General features: G+C 34.1%; 1 protein-coding gene across 1 annotated transcript in view; it reads right to left on the reverse strand.

Moving 5' to 3' along the window:
* The window catches only part of LOC113375923, a 112,003-nt gene that overhangs the window by 69,784 nt on the left and 21,641 nt on the right, over nucleotides 1–20,578 (reverse strand). Inside the window, exons 2-9 of the mRNA XM_026615862.1 lie at nucleotides 19,172–19,309; nucleotides 4,677–4,893; nucleotides 4,272–4,426; nucleotides 1,604–1,746; nucleotides 1,346–1,519; nucleotides 564–1,218; nucleotides 307–489; nucleotides 26–243 (exon numbers count right to left, since the gene is read on the reverse strand). Of these exons, the coding sequence (XP_026471647.1) occupies nucleotides 26–243; nucleotides 307–489; nucleotides 564–1,218; nucleotides 1,346–1,519; nucleotides 1,604–1,746; nucleotides 4,272–4,426; nucleotides 4,677–4,893; nucleotides 19,172–19,302 (1,876 nt within the window). The 5' untranslated portion in view covers nucleotides 19,303–19,309. The remainder of the gene's footprint in view (nucleotides 1–25; nucleotides 244–306; nucleotides 490–563; nucleotides 1,219–1,345; nucleotides 1,520–1,603; nucleotides 1,747–4,271; nucleotides 4,427–4,676; nucleotides 4,894–19,171; nucleotides 19,310–20,578) is intronic.

The following is a 20,578-nucleotide window of genomic DNA, read 5'->3' on the forward strand; positions in this document are numbered from 1 at the left end:
TGATTTATTATTGTTGATTTCTCACCTGCTTTATGCAAGGCAATATTAAATGTTACGGGGCCACTTAAAAGAAACGATGGAACTGTTTCTGCTTTGGTCACATTTGGAATGGTGTAGTTGGCACAAAATTCAAGACCGATAGCTTTATTAAATACAGGCCACGAACACGATGATTCATTGATGAAGTTTTTATGACCAGATTGAAATTGGTCCACTTCATTTTGAACTACTACTAACTCTGACCTAGAAGTTTGATTAATTTTTAGTATCAATTTGAAAAAAGGAATTTTATTATAAGTTTTTTACTTGGCACTGAAGATCTCTGTTTTTTCTTTTGGGAGACTAAGTTCTAAGGACACAAGCTTTGGACTTTCAATCACCAATACTACTTCAACAGCAGAACTCGAATACAAATTGGTTTTTAATTTAATTCCAGTTGACGTGTAGAAAGCATCTACTTCCATAGTTCCTACAACGTCCACAGTGACACTATAAATAAGAAAAATACATTAGGCATAAAACAGTGATAAAAAGCTTAGAAGAAAATTTTTAACATTGATTACCTCGGAGTAACATGTCCTTTTAAATTCATCTTCTTTGTTTCGAAGAAGTTGTCTGCTTTCAAAGATCCAATCATTTTAAAGTCTACCCCAGAAGATCCATGTACTTTTAGATTTAAGGGAAAACCGGTATAAGTAGGAATTGAATACGAAGCATCTAAAAACACTCCAGCCTTTTTGAATTTAATTTCTTTTCCTGACAGAAAATTGTAAACGTACGTCATTGGATTCATCGCGTTAGCAACGTTTTGAACTTCCTCATTTCCTTCAAAATCAACATACTGCAAATCATTTCCAAATATTTTCATTCCCAACGACAGTTTGGGAGTATTGTAATTGTAATCTAGTTTATAAGGCAATTTATCAATGCTGCTCTTCAAATCTTCTGCAGTAATTTCAACATTTGACGCCTGTCTAGGAAATCGTAGGTTTGACAGTTTGTTGATTTGACCACGTACTACGTCTTTCACTTTTTCGGAACTCAAAGGGCCATCTGGTCCAAATATGCTTTCTATGTAATGCTCGAAGCCTTCTAATCGAGTATTGATTTCGAATAAATTTAAACTCTCTCCAAAAACATCGACAGTCATATTCAGTAACAAAGATCGTGGGATATATGATTCTGGAGAAAATATCACGTTACTTTCCACGTTGCCACCTGAAAAAAAGGCATTATGTCTAGTTATTGATTTTCACATGATTCAGTTTAAATAATTTTAATTTCCATTTTATAATGCAATTTTTAAATATTTTATTTAGCACTATAATAACAGATTTATGCATACCCATGTTATAATCTTCAAAAAATATACTATATTCATAGTTTCTGGAGTATTTTCTTATTCCAAGATTGAACTTTTGTCCCAATAAGTGATCTGACACCAAACTTTGAACTTCAACTTTTACTGGATTTGCTGATCGAACTAAATTATGTAAGTGACTCCAGATGAACGAACCAACTAAAAGGAGAGAAATATAAATGATATCTATAAAATAATAATCGAATATTAATTTTGGCTTCTAATAATTTATCAATTTAATACCTTGATTAACTTCTTCGATGTCTAACGTGTTTTTGATTGTGTTGATTACTAAATAATTTGGACATCTCATGATTTGAAGGTATGATGCAATTCTTAATTCGGTCGGTTGCTGCTGGTTCTTCAAGAGTTCTATGAAGAATTCTCTAAAAAATGAATGCGATATTATTATAAAAAATACTTCTATAATTTCCTAAATACTGATTATAACGTAACAGGTAGTGAGTTGTGATTTTTGCGTACTCATTGTGCGTACTTGAATCTTTAGGAAGAATTTGGACTGATATTTCAACCGAACCAGACCAAGAAATTTTTTTTGCGAAATTTTTAAATTGCATTTCTAGTTGTAAGATCGGTACAAATGGTTTTGGCACAACATTGACCACACTATAAGGCCGAAGAAAGGCTGTGCTCATCTTTTACAACTTAACATTTAGTATCTTATTGAAATCAATCAATCAATCAGTGTTTCTCAAATTTTTGAGAGAACTTGATAAAAATTATACATTCTATGAATTATTATTATAATGGGTATGTGACGTCACATGTCTGAGCGAACATAGCCGACGACAATCGCACAAAGGCTGTGCTCATCTTTTACAACTTAGCATTTAGTATCTTATTGAAACCAATCAAATGGCGATTTTGTTTCTCAGATTTTTGAGAGAACTTGATAAAAATTATAATTCTATGAATTATTATTATAATGGGTATGTGATGGGCTTTCCCCGCGATTGATAATATCATATTTTATGTTTTATTTTAATAATTGTGATGATTCCTAATTTTCTAAAAAATGATATTAATATTATTTATCGTACCAATTAATTTAATTCAAATATTATCTGTGATATTTTTATTTCAATAATAATAAGAAATGATATTAATGATATTAATAATATTTCCTATGTACATAAAATCGAATCCACCTGTTAAAATCGGTTTATATAATATGAGGTCCATAAGGCCTATGATAGACACGTAACATATGACATATGACATTTGATCAATCGGGAGAGTCCGCGATTGTCGTCGGCAATGATCGCTCAGATATGTGACGTGACATACCCATCTATGTTTGAGCACTATTTACAACGGAAAACATATGAGGTCTAGCAGTCTATGTAGCGCAGGGGTGGCCAAAAGCCGGCCCGCGGGCCGGGTCCGGCCCCTTTGCTTATTTTATCCGGCCCGTTGAAAAATTCCGCACGCATTTTTTTTAAAATTCTTTTATGAGATTTTGTTGACATCAACATTATTAGTGTGCGTACTGTATATGTAATAGGCGTAATAAAATGGGCGGTAGGTTGATTTTTACCAAACAAAGTAATATAGAGAAATCTATCACAAAACCAAGTTATGTTGTCGCACATAAAATTGCTAAGTTCTGTAAACCGTTTTCTGAAACAGAATTTGTTGAACAATGCATGGAACAAGTGTCGGAGATCTGTTGTCCTGAAAAGAAACATATTTTTGAAAATGTAAGCCTTTCGAGAAGAATAATAGTACGACGGATTGAAAATATTTCAGGAAACTTACTTGACGTTTGTTGTTATTACTGATGCAGGTCAATTATTAATATTTATTCGCGGCATTAACAAGAAATGTGAAATTAGCGAGAAACTTTTTAGTGTGCATCCAATGAAAGGTACAACTACTGGTGAAGACTTCTTTCTCGCTGTTGAAGAGTGTTTAGTTAAAGTAAGTTTAACTTGGAATAAAATAGTAAGCGTCACTACGGATGGTTGTCCTAGTTTAACAGGGAAAAATGTTGACTTATAAACGAATTCGCGACAAAGTAAAAGAGTTACAACCAGAACACGATATATTATTTTTGCACTGCATTATTCATCAAGGAGTGCTATACAGAAAAAATTTGAAATTGAATCAGGTCATTACTGTTGTGACTAAAGTTGTGAATTTTTTTCGAGGACGTGCCGTAAATCATCGACAGTTTGTTGAATTTTTGAAAGAAATTGAAAGTGACTTCTACTAATTTCTTTATTACGCTGAAGTAAGATGGCTTAGCATTGGTAAAGTTTTGGACAGATTTCAATGTTTACTTGATGCAATAGTATCCTTCTTGTCGATAAAAGGAAAACTACATGATTTTCCTGAATTGCAAAATGAGGCTTGGATAAACGATTTCTCGTTTTCAGTAGATATCGTAAAATATTTGAATGAACTAAATATAAATCTACAAGGGTAAAACCAATTCGCTTTCAATATGCACTCAAACCTCAAACCATTTATGACAAAACTCAATTTATTTGCTGAAAACTTTAATAATAAATTATTAAATCATTTCCCCTCATTGCAAGCGAGAATCATTGAAAAATACAGATTTTTTTAAATATAGTGCATTAACACATGCATTCTGAATTCCAAAGAAGATTTCAAAGCTATTGAAAAACCTTTATTATTAATTAGCCAACCTTATAATTTCCATGTGCAAGAAGCTACATTCAATTAGAACTAATTGACTTACAATCAAATAATTTACTAAAAGAAAATTTTTACTAAAACATTGTAGCATAAAGTCTATGCATGCTGGAACGCATATCCAGCAATATTTTTTTCTGAATCACGTACAAAATCCAACTTATACAAGAAATGACAACAAATTTAGAGTTGCTTTTATTATTTTATTTTACTATCTTAAATGGTTTACCTAGTTTTTGTGCATGATAATCGTCTATGAGCTTCAATAGCACCTAATCTGACAACAAGTAGTATATCAGGATCGTTGATTATATCCAGCAGAGTGTCGGAAAAATCATCCGTAACTACTCCTGCATTTCCGATGGCTTTGAGTAATACAAGTACCTAAAAATAATTCATTTTTAACAAAGATATATTATTATTATTCATATATATTATTTTTTATATATAGCCAAATGTTAATGTGAAAAGTTATCTAGGTTTCTTGGAAAAACCTAGATATAATTTTAAATCTTTGTAAGACAAAATTTATCAGTTTATCAGATATCCTCGTATAATTTTTCATAATGAATGTTATATTGTATAAAATTTGACCTGGATGCATTAACTATATCCAAATTTATTTATAACATACCCTTGCTATTGTTTCTCTATCCTCGAGATTTCTTTTATATAAATCGATGCGTTCTTCTAGAATTTGAACTAAATCTTGAACTACTGCTGAACTAAAACAATCCTTCGAGTATTTGCAAAAAGAATGCACTAATGAAGAAACGCTCAAAGGAAAAATACTGTCATCGATGTTGTTCTCCAACAGTGGTTTCATAGCTTCCAAAATTTCAGTACCTGGCCTAAAATAAAATTATTATTCAGCATAAATATAAATATAGCTATAAACATAAATTCAGCATATTTAGAATGGCAAAGTTACAAATGAGGAACTACTACCTACCTGCCACCAAATTAAAGAAAATGTAAAGTGCTAATCGAACTGAAGCAAAAAAAAATTAACCCCTTCAAAATAAAGACGTAACTTTGAAATAATTTGCATACAGTTGAAAATTGATACAGATGTTAAGTAAGTCATTACAAATGAAATGTTAGAAGTTTTCATGAGTTCTAAATGTGTGAATTTTTTTTTCAAGGTCAAAGGTACATAATTCTGTTTTTCCTATTTTTTGCGGAAACCTATATATCACCCTTTTTTCTTTACAATCATAGTTCCAGAGATATTACCGTTTGAAAAGTTCAAAAATTCATATTTTTCATAATGTGTATCCTTCATACGCCATCGAACATATAATATGAATAAAACGTAAGAATCCATTGATTTGTATTTAGATAGTACAAATTCAATGACTCTTTTGAAGTATCAAAAGAATAGTATTGGTCTTTTATTGTCCTCATCATTGAGCAAAATGCGCCAGCTATTGCATTGTCCTAGTACAAACTTGTTTATTTCTAAAGAAAGTAGATGCAATAATTAAGTAAACACTATTAGTTTTGAATATTTTTTTAGAAGTGTCAAGATATGGAATTTTATTTTTTATTTGTGCTGTTAAAGAATTTTAACAAAATGTTAGAAGTTTGCTGCATTTGTGATCAACATTTAAATGTGAAGTTGTTGTTGATCGTGGAATGAAAACTTCGATTGATGCAAGTGTTAACAAATGATAATTGTTGTCAATTCTTTAAAGACAAACAACAAAATCTGTTGACATAAAACAGCACGAGACAGAACAAAATAGTATATCCACGATATGTCTACCTCAAACTAGAGCACGAGTTAGTGAACCAGATTTTTGTTTTGAAAGATATTGCTTATTTTGCGGCAATGAATCAAATGATCAAGCTAAAATAAGAAAGCACTGAATGTTTGCAGTAAAATATATAATGTATCTAGGCTACAATTTAAAGATTCCATTTTTGATGTAGCTAGAAGTCGTTCTGATGACGTGGCAAAAACTATAATTGTGCACATCATGTATGAGTTTGACTTAGTTTGCTGCTGAAACTAAGGCCCATAATAATTGCTACAATTGCTTTCTTAGGCTCATTTATGCTTAAGAGTTCGCATCGAGCAATCGAAGGTAAATAATATATATATATATATATATATATATATATATATATATATATATATATAATACGGCTCAGGCCAGACACAAGCCTGTGTATTTCTAGTACAAACAACATGGAGCGTTTTGATATAGTCAATACACTTCTTTTTGATTTCAAAATGGTGGAAGGTAGAATTTTACCATTTGCTGCAGTAGGTACATAATTGGTTAAAAAATATAATTGATAGTATATCGGAAAATGTTAGTTCTATTCATGGAATAGGAATGGAGAATAAAGTTTTAAACGTGAAATTTCAATAAAAGACGTGATAGAACAAATAACTGAAAAATATGGAAGTGAAATAATTTAAAATGTGTTATATAAAATTAAAACAAGTGAACCTACTAAACCAGCACAGTGGGTTAAATTGTTAAATGTCCAGTGGGAAATAACGAAAGAATATATTAGTAAAATTACGATATATGGACAGTTACTAAATTATCAGGAAGATAAATGGGTAGGAGACAACATAACTCTATAGAACCTTGCAAATAATTGTAAATAAAGAGTTACCAGATAAAATTGATTTCAATGCCAAAAATTCCATTTTAGTTATCAAAGGACAGCCTCGAAAATGTTTCAGATGTGGTGCACGATACCATTCTAAGAAACATTGCGCTGAAATCCTAACGAATGGAACAATTAATAATATTCAAGAAAATAATTGTGAACCACAAAACAGCACAGAACAAAATATATTGAAAACATTGAAACATCTCAAGTTGAGGAAGAAGAATTAACTAATAGACATGAAAAAGAAATTCCCAAAAAATACTCCTATATTTAATTAAATTAATGAGATAAATACGCAAAATACAGATGAGGTAATGAAAGAAATATAAGAAACTATAGATATTGACATTAAAACTGATACAACTATAAAACGCACATTATTGAAGACAATCAGAGACTAAATTTTGATGATGAAGAAATGAACGATGATGAAATGAATGATGATGAAAAACTGAAAATTCGGTGAAAATTCTTGTAATGAAGTAAAAGCGAAGATAAAAAGACTAAAAAAAAATGTAAATATATTATTTGAGGCTAATCAAAATGATGGATAGAACAAGAATAATTATTTGAACAAGTTATTAATAAAAATAATAACATGCTAATAGCAGGATATTTTAATTGTGTAATTAATGCAAAAGACGACTTTAGGCAATCTTTAGAGAGGGTGATTACACAATTAGAACTAAAAGACGCATGGGAACAAAAACATAAAAATGAAATAAAATACACATTTATTAGAGGTAAATCTGCTTCGAAACTAGATCGATTCTATGTTGACTCGATAGTTTCCGAACAAGGGGCCAGCCGTGGTCTCGTGGTAAGAACGTGGGTTATAGCAAATCCTAGTTCCGGGTTCGATTCCAACGTGGGTTGGCTTCAGTCCACCTCATATTCTGCTATCAGAAACTGGTACATTTATTCAATATTTTGCAAATAATGCTGATATATATGTTCATACTTTGGACGGCCATAGCACACTTCATATAATCAATAAAATCCCAAAAGTTTAATTACTTTAGAAGAACCTATATCAGTAACAAATATACTGGCTTCAGCAAATGTTTCCGAAGAAAAAGCTCATGTGCTAATTCGTGTGTATGAAACAGGCGCTGTAGTGGGATGTAGCAAAATATCTGTACAGAATTTTGATTATGAAAATGATATACTATCTTTACTTAAGAAGGTAGATCAGTTAAATAAAATTTATTAATATAATTTATTATTGCCTGATTGGATGGTTACATTGTACAGTTAATGGGTAATAGTATGAACTTTTTGGAATCTTGAATTTCATTGTCACTTATCTATTTTCATCAACCAGCGAGTAACTACAATAATTTACTCTTTACAATATATTTGCTGTGTGCTTAGGCAGATGCAAAGCGTTATCGTCATGATTATTGAATTATTACTTTTGATCAACCTTTATTTGCAAAAGCTCGAGAAATTGTATCTGCAACACCTGTGAAGGATCTACATTATCGAAAATCATATCGAGACTTGGAGGTTTTCATTTGTTCATGTACTTTTATAGAGCAATTGGCTATATTATGCAAAGAAGTGGCATAAAAGAAATTCTTTCATTAATTTATGCACCTAATTCAATAGAAGAAATGCTAAATGGCCATGCTTATGCGAGAGCAGTTTGAGCTTATACTTTGCTTCATATTACTTTATCAACGATTATACTATAAGAACTTGCTATCGATAATGAGATGGATGAAAGACTTATTTAAAAGAAGACCTTGTATTACGAACCAATATTTTTTCTATATGAAAGAGGCGATGTAGTGGATTTTAGCAAAATATCTGTACAGAATTTTAAAAATAACAATGATATAATATCTTAACTTAAGAAGGTAAAAATTTATTATTGCCTGGTTGGAATGGTTACATTGAACAGTTAATGGGTAATAGTATGAAATTTTTGGAATCTTGAACTTCATTGTCACCATCTATTTCTCAACCAGCGAGTAACTACAATAATTTACTATTTACAATATATTTACTGTGTGCTTAGGTAGATGCAAAACGCTATGCCCATGATTATTGTATTATTACTTTTGATTAACCTTTGTTTGCAAAAGCTCGAGAAATTGTATCTGAAGCACCTGTGAAGGATCTAAATTATCGAAAATCATATCGAGACTTGGAAGTTTTCATTTGTTCATGTACTTTTATGAAGCAATTGGCTATATTATGCAAGGAAAAAAATCTTGCAAGTACAATTGAATTTGTAACTAACAAAACTATTTTCTACAATGACAATGAAGAAGGCAATAAAAGAGTTGAAGACATTATTATATCAATTTAATGGAAAACTAATGGAGTTTGGAGAACGAAGACCTACAGCCATTGTGGATACAATATTTTCATATGGTGTCCATTGCAAAGCAGTTTTTAAGAGTCGAACTTACTGGAGATTGGGGACCTCATTTTAATTGCGTTAAATTGAAGAAATGTTTCCTTATCCTCATTCGTCAGGATATTTTTATTACTCCAAATATGCGCATTTATATCTACAACAGTCTTTCTCAAAGTGTGCGATATCGCTCCTGGTGAGCGATTTTGATTTTCAGAGGAGCGATAAGAGTAAATAATGATAATATAAGAACTTAAAATACTTCACATAGATTTTGAATGGATGAAAACATTGAAAAATCATTGTACAAGTCTTGTCAATTTTTACTCAAATTGTATTAGTCCACTTTACCAACTAATTGTTTTTGTCTTACGTGAGGTTTATTAAAGATGAAAAAGATGGTTAGGAATTTAGAGACATACACAAAAGGAAAAACCATATATAAAACACTGCAGAAGTTATTTGATGAGAATGATATTTATATTTGATAATTGCCTTGAAAAATATTATATCGGTGCTCCAGCTATGAAAAGTTGTTAAGAAGGATATATACATTACTCGAAAAATAAAATTTCTAATGTTCTGCAGTGCATTGTATGATACAACAACTAGTTGCCAGAATTTATTTGCCAGAAAAAATTTTAATTTAGAATTTGAGGTTATACCAACTAATATAGCACACTTCACAATTATTAAAATGAAATAAAATGTTTTTTAGAGATAGTATAAAATAATTGGTAGAGGGGCGCTACAAAAGTTTTGGTATTTAAAGGGGGCTTTGGAAGAAATAAGTTTGAGAAACGCTGATCTACACGATATGATGTTATAATTCTCGTGAAGTGAGGCTTGCTTCTATATACAAAATGACTAGGCAGACATTTGATAATATTAAATTAAAACGCGCTGATATAGTACTTCCTCTTTTAAGGATGAGTAACGTCATAAAAGTACACAATGAAAAGATACCTGTAGATCCCGCATTATTAAAGGGGGCTTTGGAAGAAATAAGTTTGAGAAACGCTGATCTACACGATATGATGTTATAATGCTCGTGAAGTGAGACTTGCTTTTATATACAATATGACTAGGCAGACATATAATAATATTAAATTAAAACGCGCTGATATAGCACTTCCTCTTTTAAGGATGATTAACGTCATAAGTACACAAAGTACACAATGAAAAGATACCTGTAGATCCTGCATTAGTATTTTCACCCATGAGCATGACTAAGACGTTTGAAGATGAACTTGAGAAGTTTTTCGAATATGAATTACTTTGAACCTTATCACTCTTCAATACAATGGGCATATGTAAAAATATGAAATCAGCTCTGTATAATTTGTTTGAATCATTAAACATTGAAATTGATAAAGGTAATGATATCTGCATCATCGACGGAGGGTATCTACTACAACGTGTGCTATGGGATCGAGATGAAATATTTTATGTTAATTTTGAAAAATATTTTCAATATATTCAACGACATCTTGGTGATAAAACTACAATCGTATTTGATTGTTATATTGATTACAAGAAAAATATAAAAGCAGCAGAACAACTTCGACGAGCTGCAAAAACATCTTCTGTGGATATCATTTTTGATCGATTCATGAAAGTGAATAGTTTACAGCTGCTATTTCAATCAAACAAGCTGATCATTAGATATGTAAAATTTGTAAAATTGACATGGACTAATAAAAAAGAGTTTACTGCTACTGATATTTCAATCACACAAGCTGATAATGAAGCTGATGTCAATTGAAACAGCAATAGAACAATGGAAAAGACAAAATTTGACTATTATTGTTGGTGTAGATATTAACTTGTTGATACCACTAAATGCAAAATATTAAAATACTAAATGATATAATAAATATTAAATACTAAATGAAATAATAAAATATCCAATACTAAAAGAAATATATTTAAGCAAGCAGAACAACTTCGTTGAGTTGGTATCTTAATCAAACGAGCTGTTAATTATGCTGATGCCCTTGTAATTGAAACAGCAATAGAACAATAGAAAATACAAAATATGACTATCATCTTATTGAATATGTTGATTTGTTGATACTACTAAATGCGCAGACTCCAGTTGATAAAATTATTTATTTTTTAAGTCTGGAAAAGCTCAAGCACTTACCAGAATATATTCATCATAAAGTTTGACTGCATTTCCAAAATGCCAAACTCATATTTTATTTTTACCCATGACTGGTTGCTATACTACATCAGCTTTTTTAAAGAAAGGTAAAGCAGCAGTATTTAAAATATTCGAAAAATGCAAAGATTTAATTAATTGCGCAGAAGTATTTGCAAAGACTAACCCGTTTCCATGCAAAAAATTGTATTGGTTTTCTTATTGAAACGTGTGGTGCTCCAATAAAATTGACCTTATAGACAAGTATAAATATATAAAATTTGTAACGTTGGCATGGACTTAAAAAAAAGAGTTTACATCTGCTGATATTTCAATTACACAAGCTGATAATGATGCTCATGTCCTAATAATTGAAACAGCAATAGAACAATAGAAAATACAAAATATGACTATCATCTTATTGAATATGTTGATTTGTTGATACTACTAAATGCGCAGACTCCAGTTGATAAAATTATTTATTTTTTAAGTCTGGAAAAGCTCAAGCACTTACCAGAATATATTCATCATAAAGTTTGACTGCATTTCCAAAATGCCAAACTCATATTTTATTTTTACCCATGACTGGTTGCTATACTACATCAGCTTTTTTAAAGAAAGGTAAAGCAGCAGTATTTAAAATATTCGAAAAATGCAAAGATTTAATTAATTTCGCAGAAGTATTTGCAAAGACTGACCCGTTTCCATGCAAAAAATGGTACTGGTTTTCTTATTGAAACGTGTGGTGCTCCAAAAAATTGACCTTATAGACAAGTATAAATATATAAAATTTGTAAAATTCGCATGGGCTAATAAAACAGAGTTTACAGCTGCTAATATTTCAATGACACAAGCTGATAATGATGCTCATGTCCTAATAATTGAAACAGCAATAGAACAATGCAAAATACAAAATATGACTATCATCGTTGGTGAATATGTTGATTTGTTGATACTACTAAAGGCACGGACTTCAGTTGGTAAAAATAGTCAATTTTTAAAACCTGGGAAAGCTCAAGAACTTACCAGAATATATTCATCATAAAGTTTGACTGCATTTCCAAAATGCGAAACTCATATTTTATTTTTACATGCAATAACCGGTTGCGATACTACATCAGCTGTTTTTTAAGAAAGGTAAAACGAGTATTCAAAATGTTCGAAAAATGCAATGATTAAATTGATTGCGCAGAAGTATTTGCAAAGACTGACTCGTCTCCACATGATAACGTAAAAATTGTATTCGTTTTCTTCTTGTAACGTACGGTGCTCCAATAAAATTGACCTTATAGACAAGTATAAATATATAAAATTTGTAAAATTAGTATGGACTAATAAAACAGAGTTTACAGTTGCTGATATTTCAATCACACAAGCTGATAATGATGCTCATCTCCTAGTAATTGAAACAGCAATAGAACAATGGAAATACAAAATATGACAAAATGCGTGGTCTCCAGTTAATAAAATTATTCAATTTTTAAAACCTGGGAAAGCTCAAGCACTCACAAGAATATAAACATCAAAAAGTTAGGCTGCTTCTTCAAAATGACAATCTCATATTTTATTTTTACCTACGACTGGTTGCGATACTACATCAGGTTTTTTTAAAGAAAGGTAAAAAACGCAGATGTCGGATTAATAGAAACTTTTGACATTATACATGTAATGACTAATTAACTTCCCGTAGGGCAAGTTATAGTAATCGCAAAAAAATCGAAAATGAAAATTTTTATATATCTTTACGTTTCAGAGGTTTCTGAACATTTTGGCATACCTTAGAAAAAATGGATGTATGTGTGTGTGTGTGTGTGTGTGTGTGTGTGTTTTTTTTTTTTTTTTTTGTATAGCGAAGGAAATACATTTACGTATTCAACAGACGTGGAATTGTCTGGATATGTCGGACTCAACGATGTTAATACCGACTAAAACCTCCGCTTTCCCCAGGCCTTGTAACCCCCACGGAAACCGCCGTTAGGCATTACTTCGCGGGGAAGGATCTAGCAACAGCTTTTTCTAATTGTAGCTAAGATGTCATACATCTTTCATTCGCTCTTTTTCTCTCAATGAAACGTAGTGTTATGATGACTTCTGTAACATACGAACTACTGGCGTTCCAAGCATCTTCTGATAAAAGCATTGATTCAATCAATGTTTCTGGTTGAATCCTTTGCTTTAAGATTCTTTCCAGTTTATTCCGCTGTGCACTGAAGCGCGGACACACAAAGAAAACATGTTCCGCATCTTCATTAAATCCTTGGCAAGCTGGACATTCAGGAGAATCATCGTGCTTAAATCGGTGGAGATAAGCCCGAAAGCAACCGTGTCCAGACAGCATCTGCGTTAAATAATAATTGACTTCTCCATGTCTCCTGTTCAGCCAAACGTTGATATTAGGTATAAGACGGTGCGTCCATCTACCCTTTTCGGCGGCGTCCCACTGTAATTGCCATCGTCTTATGCTGTTTTTACGTTCTTGGGTTCTCAGATCATCATCGCTTAGTGTCGTTGACCTCTTGCGTTGGTAAAGATTTTTTCTTTCCTCAGCTAAGACTCTAAGAGGCAGAGTCCCGGCAATGACACATACCGCTTCCTCAGATATTGTGCGGAAGCCGCATACTATTCGTAACGCACTCAAGCGGTAAACGGGGCCAGCTTTCCTCCATGATTCCTGGACCTCTAATGCGTCTGCCCAAATAGGTATTCCATAAGTGAGCACTGACGCAACCACTAATGAAAGTGTGAGTCTTCTGCTCTGTTTTGGTCCGCCGATGTTAGGCATCAATCGTGCAAGACAAGTTCTCACTACAGATGCTTTGTCACTTACTCGTTTCACATGTTGCTTGAAATTCAGTCGGGCGTCAAGCATCACTCCCAAGTATTGGATGTAAGGTTGTGATATGATCTCTTGTTCCCCGACTTTCAGTCTAATAGTCTCTATAGTTTTTCTGCTGGTGATGAGTACTGCTTCCGTCTTTTGTGTAGCTAGTTGAAGACTAACAGTATCCATCCACCGGTTTACTTTCTCGAAGGTAATGTCGAAAATATGACGTATTTCGTCTACATGTTTCGCAACAATCACTACGGCTACGTCGTCCGCGTATGCCACTAGTTTGGCGCGTCTTGGGATCTTTAATCTCAAAAGCCCGTCATACATAACATTCCACAGAAGTGGTCCAAGAACTGAGCCTTGAGGAACACCTCCGGTGATATTATATTCTTTTGGGCCGTTCATCGTGTCATACTTCAGGACCCTATTCGTAAAATAGCTTGCCACTATTCTACATATGTAGCCCGGTACATTCTTTTCTACAAGAGCTTGCATTATGCAGTCCCAATTTGCGCAGTTGAAAGCGTTCCTGATGTCTAGTGTGGCCACAAGGCAGTACTCTTTTGTACCTCCCTTCCATCTTGTTCCTTCGATCGCTTTTTTGGCAGTATCGACAACTAGCTGTATTGCGTCCAGGGTTGATCGTCCTTTCCGGAATCCATACTGGTTGTCCGCCAGAAGTGGGTCAACGACTGCCTCAATTCTTTGATGAATTATTCGTTCCAATATCTTACCAGCCGTATCTAACATGCAGAGTGGACGGTAAGATGAAGGCTCTTCTGGCGGCTTATTTTTCTTAGGAAGAAGTACAAGCCGCTGTTGCTTCCACTTTCTGGGAAAAGTCCCTTCTTTCAGGCATGTGTTGTAAACGTCTAGAAATAGCGATGGCGCTGCCTTAATGATGGTTTTTAGTGCAATGTTAGGAATACCATCCAATCCTGGCGCTTTATTATTTCCAATGCGGTTACATGCCTCCATTAACTCATCTTCAGTTACTGGTGGGATGCCATCCAGAGTACTTAATGCCAACTGGTAGCTGAAACTACGCTGCTGTGGAAACAACGCAGTTACAACTTTCCGAAGAAAATGAGGACACGTTGGCGACTGCACTTGCTGCTTTTTCAGCAGTTTCATGACCACCTTATAAGGTCTACCCCAAACGTCTTTGTCCACCTCACAAATGAGATCTTTCCAGCATCTTTGTTTACTTTCTTTGATGGCCCTATTCAATTCTCGACGAGATTTTTTGTACTCTGCAATTAGTTCCTCGCTGTTAGGTCGCTTATATCCACGCTGTGATATCCTTCTCTTTCTGTGGCATTCTTTACGAAGAGCGCTGATATTATCATTCCACCAATAGACGGCAGGTCTTAAATTTATGCCACCCTTTCGGGGCATACTGGCATCACAGGCCTGGGTCATTCTTTTTATCAGGGTTTTGGCTCTTTCTTCCGCGCATCCAGTGTTGATCGGGTTAACGTCAAGGGCTATTAGCAATGCATCTCGGTCAAAAGATTTTGTTTTCCAACCAGCGCTGTTAACTTGCTTGATAGGTCTTTCAAGATTCTGTTGGACGATATTTCCCAAAGTATTGCATTGTGATCGCTGGCTGTGTACATATCCATCACCCTCCAGTTACAGTTACCTCTGACGAGACTAGTGCTGACGAAGGTGAGGTCTATAATCGAGCTTGCTTCGCCTTTGGTGTAGGTCGGCGTATCGCCATTATTGAGCAGGACAACATCTAGTTTACTAAAAGCTTCTAGTATTGCTTTTCCTCGTGCGTTTGTGTACTTGCTGCCCCAGTCAACTGCCCAGGAGTTGAAGTCTCCGGCTATCGCAACTGGATGATGTTGCTTAGCGTCCTCGGTCAGTCGGTCCAAAAAGTCAGTGAATTCCACAAAGGAGAAGCTAGGTGGTGCATAACAGCTGTAGAAGCGGATGCCATCTATTGTTGCTGATACAAATCCGACACTGCGTTTGGTAATTGTGCCCTGGAAGGTAAGCTTGTTACTGGACCAAATAACAGCTTTAGTGGTTGTGTCCGCTTCCCATAGTTCGCCAGTTAGATGCTTGTATGGCTCTGCTAGGAGCACAAGATCAAGCTTCAGCTCTCGTACTGTCTGCATAAGCAGATCATGTGCAGCTTCACAATGATTTAAATTTAGCTGCAATATCTTCATGCTTTTTTAATTGATGCCTTCTCGAGTGCCTCTTTATATACAGGACATCTGTAGGTTCCTGCATGGTGGGCAGCATCCTCTGCGCTTCGGTGTTCAGCGCATAGTGCACATTTTGCTGGATTTGTACAACTGACAACTGGCGATCTTGTGTCCTTCTTGTCCGCACCTAATGCAAAGGTTGGAACGGATCACTTTACTTCTGCACTGGAATCCGTGATGCCCGAAAAGCCAACATTTGTAACACTTGGTTGGCCTATTGGTTGTTTTTATACGGCAGTTTACCCAGCCAATTCGGATTTTGCTGTTTCCTTCAAGCAATTTCAGCGCCGTGGCTGCTGGTAACGTTACTGTAGCCACCTGGGTGCCTCTGTAGGCTTTACGTAACTTGATTGCCTCCGCCGGTGTTTCACTGGCTTCTCCAAGTGCATTTTTTAGAGCAGTCTGAATGTCGGCCTTAGTTGTATCGTCATCAATGTCTCTGATTTCGATTATTTCTTGTGGCCCTTTGCAAAACACTTTGGCGTCATCTTTAAGAATACTCGCGATTGCCTGTTGCAGTGCTTGGCCTTTATCTGCACACTTTCTCGAGATTGTAAGCAACATGTCTCCGGTCCTGGTCTTGTTAATCTTATCTACCGTCGTTTGGACTTGCTCGTCAGGAATGTCCTGTTTTAGTCGACGCAGTATCTCGGCATACTTTGCCTTTTCTGCTGGTCGAATTAGGACTACGTCTGGTTTGAGAAATTTCCGCGTTTTCTTCCTCTTAGGTTCCGGCCGGCGCTCTTTTGGCTGCTGCTTTGCAAGCTGCTCTTTGGCTAGCCTTCTTTTTTCTTTTTTTGATTGAACCTTATGCCAATCAGTCACCTCCTTTTGTTTGGCTTTCTGTTCTGCCACGATTTTCGGTGGACTTGATTTTAGGTCTTTCTTTTTTACGACCTGACCATACGTCGGGTCTGGAGAGTTCCGGTCCTTTCTCTTTCCAGTGCTCAAGATCTTCTTTTTTACTTCTTCAGCGACCGATTCATCGTCGGCTTCAGCTCCGGTGTCTCTCGCTTCTTCAATTGCCACAACAGTTTGGCTATTTCTTTTTGGTGAGGGATGCCGTAGGTTCTCCAACCATCGATTATCGAGGTCGAGAAAACGTGTCATGGCAGTTGCAACACTACTCGTTTTTGTCTTAATCTCCATGTGAATGTTGGATTTCGACTTAATCATCTTGTGGAGGTCAGTAAGAAGTGTTTCGAGGCGTTTCAGTGCCTCCATCCTTTGATTTTCCACGCTCTTTTTTATACTCCCAGTAGCATTTCTTGACAGCGAAGCCATGGGGTCCACTACGCTGTCCAAACGGTCGCATGATGACGACGACTTCGGGCCCGTTCGCAAACCCTCGGCCGCCGGTACTGAGGTATCCCTCCCTCTGTACTGTAAACGATTCTACTTTATTATTCTCCATATTCATTAGACATTCTTCCGCTTTGCATGGTCAGGTGGAGTGACCAACCCTACCTACATGTAGGGAGTTTTGTACACGGGAGCTATTTTATTTCACTCCTACCCTATGTTCTTAACCGCTAAGCAGGCTTTGCGAGCCAAGAACAGGGAGGGCTTTCTCCAATCCACACGTGGAGACGCGCCCGGTAGCAGTTTCTCCTCAGCCCTGTGGGTGTGTGTGTGTGTATGTGTGTGTGTGTTGTGTGTGTGTATGTATGTATGTATGTACGTGTGTGTATGTATGTGCGGATACAAATTTTCGTCGACGATTTCGGGAACACGGGTCAACCGATTTGAATAATTCAAAGAACATTCGATTCGTATTGATAAGGAGACGTGCTGATTAGTTTTTGGCGAAGGCAGGTCTAGCCGTTCCGAAGATACGGGGCAAAAAGTGCCGAAAACGGTAACTCAGTTTTTGAGAGAACGGAGCGTCCGATTTGAATAATTCAAAAACATTTCACTTGTATTGACAAAATGAAGAATCGATACAATTTTCATGAAGGTAGGTCTAGCGGTTTCGGAGATATGGAGGAAAAAGTAAAAAATGAGCCATTTGGCGGTCAAAAATGATCATTAGACATATGCTCATCAAATTATCAGATATTTTATAGAGATTTTAACAATAAGTATACAATTTGTTAACATTCCTATGGGTTCCGTACCAATGCTTATGCGTTAGACAGCGACGCGGCGCTTACGCGCTTTATATTTTGTCCCTATGCAGTTAAAGCAGTACGATTGCTTTGAAAAGAAAGTTCAGATCTTCCACAACATGTCAAAATAAAAAAAAATTCTTCAAAAAAAAAAAAAAAGCAAAAAAAAAAAAATTAAAAAATTTTTTTTTTAAAAAAAAAATTTTTTCAAAAAAAAGTAATTTTTTGTCCAATTTATAGTTTCTCAAAAATCTTATTTTTTCAAAGTATTTTTTTTTTTCAAAAATGTTAATCGTTTTTAAAAAAATAATAATTTTGGTGCGGGAAGTTCCAGCAATTTGCCTTAAGGCACGATGCCTTAATTGCCTTAAGACAGAATTCCACTTACAGCTAGTTTAATTTTTAGCTCTATGCGAATTATTTCTATGTTGAATGTCTATTGTCTGGGGTAGTTTGCTGAAAGACAACATGGATAATCGATAATGGATCAGTTGCTAGTGATATCAGCTGATCTTAAGAGGTTTAAAGAGTATATTAATATCATTTCTTCGAAGTTTTTGTGATATTCAAAACATATCGATGAGGACTATCGAAGAAGATACAAATAATACTTATACAGTGCAATTAATGAAATTGCAAGTGTATAAATGCAAATTCAATAGTTTGTATGAGAAAAACATAAGTGATGAGTTGTATTGTTTACCAATAAGAACTAGATGACTAGACTAGAAACAAATATAAATCGTCTGTGGCGATATCATAGAAAAATTGTATCCTCATTGAATATTCTGTATGCTATTCTTAATAAATTTTTATTTTGGTGTCACCTTTGTGTAAATGCGAATGACCACATCCAACTGCGTGCTTTTTCCTGTGTAATTCTATTTTTCGCCAAGATTTGATCTCTCATAAGCTGTACTGATGCTATACTTCCAATATAGGGCAAGGCTTCTAACATATGTGAGCTGAAAAAAAAATTAAGTATTTTGTTATTGGGCGTGTTACATCAATAAAAAATAGTATGAGAGTTTTTGGAAATGTATTCAAAATCCATACGTTTCGGCTAGTATTTTAGCCTTCATTCAGTAGCTGTCAATATAAGTAACTAATAATAAAAATTAAAAATAAATAAATAATATGTATGAAATTTCTTAGAAAATCAATAAAAATCGAAAAACACTTACAATTTTGTATCGTAATTAACAGATGAAAATATTATTACTCCATGGTATGAGTATGTGCACAGTGGTATAATATATATTTTTTATTATCACAAATGGCAAATCACACACACACACACACACACACACACACACATATATATATATATATATATATATATATATATATATATAAGTTTTGAGAACCATATATGTCTCATCATTTAGCTAAGTATGTAAAAAAGTATATGTACAAAAACAGTTTTTGTATTACAACACTTTAATCAAATTGTACATGTCAACGAGAAAAGACCTAATGTAATTATCGTGATGAAAACCCAGCATTTAAACAGTTTTAGATTTTACGTTGAGGGTTTGTATAAAATGCAATTACTTACTTACAAGAAATAATAAACATATTTGTTTTTAAAATGAAGTATGTATTATATTTTCAGCATTTTATTATAAATTTCTTTATTTGAATATATTACATTATATATAATCATACACAGGGTAAACTGGGTTTAAAGGTGCGCAGGTAAAAAGGTCCACCACCATTAATATGAAAAGTATAGAACTTTTTAACGATGGCATTTTAAGCTAGAGCGTAAAAGATGTGTAATCTTTGCCAATGTAAAGGTTTAGTTGGTCCTTTTATATGTATGCTTTCATAGATGTTATTTGAAAAAACTGTTGAATCTAACTTATCATCTCCATGGGCTTGTATAACTTTCAGGTGACATTCCAATTTTCGATAATTTTTTTAATACTCATGACTTTTTTCGCGAGATAACGCATGAATCTTAATTTTATAATCTTGTCAATATCAATATTTATGACGTCTTCAACCTGAAATAACTAAGTAAATGCTGTGCAAACTGACCGCAGTACGAATTAGCGAATCAATCAGTTCTTAGCGATATCATTTGATAGTAATTATGCAACTAAAAATAGTGCACATAATAGCTCCATGATCATATGTTATAATCGACTTATTTGTTCGAATTTCAGTTTTCAGTTTGTTGTTGTTTTTTATGATACACTTTGTAACTTTGAGGTTACTCTGACTTATAG

Source organism: Ctenocephalides felis, unplaced genomic scaffold (genome assembly GCF_003426905.1).
Source record: "Ctenocephalides felis isolate EL2017-DRISC unplaced genomic scaffold, ASM342690v1 CF-g0.4_SCAFFOLD_01886, whole genome shotgun sequence".
NCBI classification, from domain to species: Eukaryota; Metazoa; Arthropoda; class Insecta; order Siphonaptera; family Pulicidae; genus Ctenocephalides; species Ctenocephalides felis.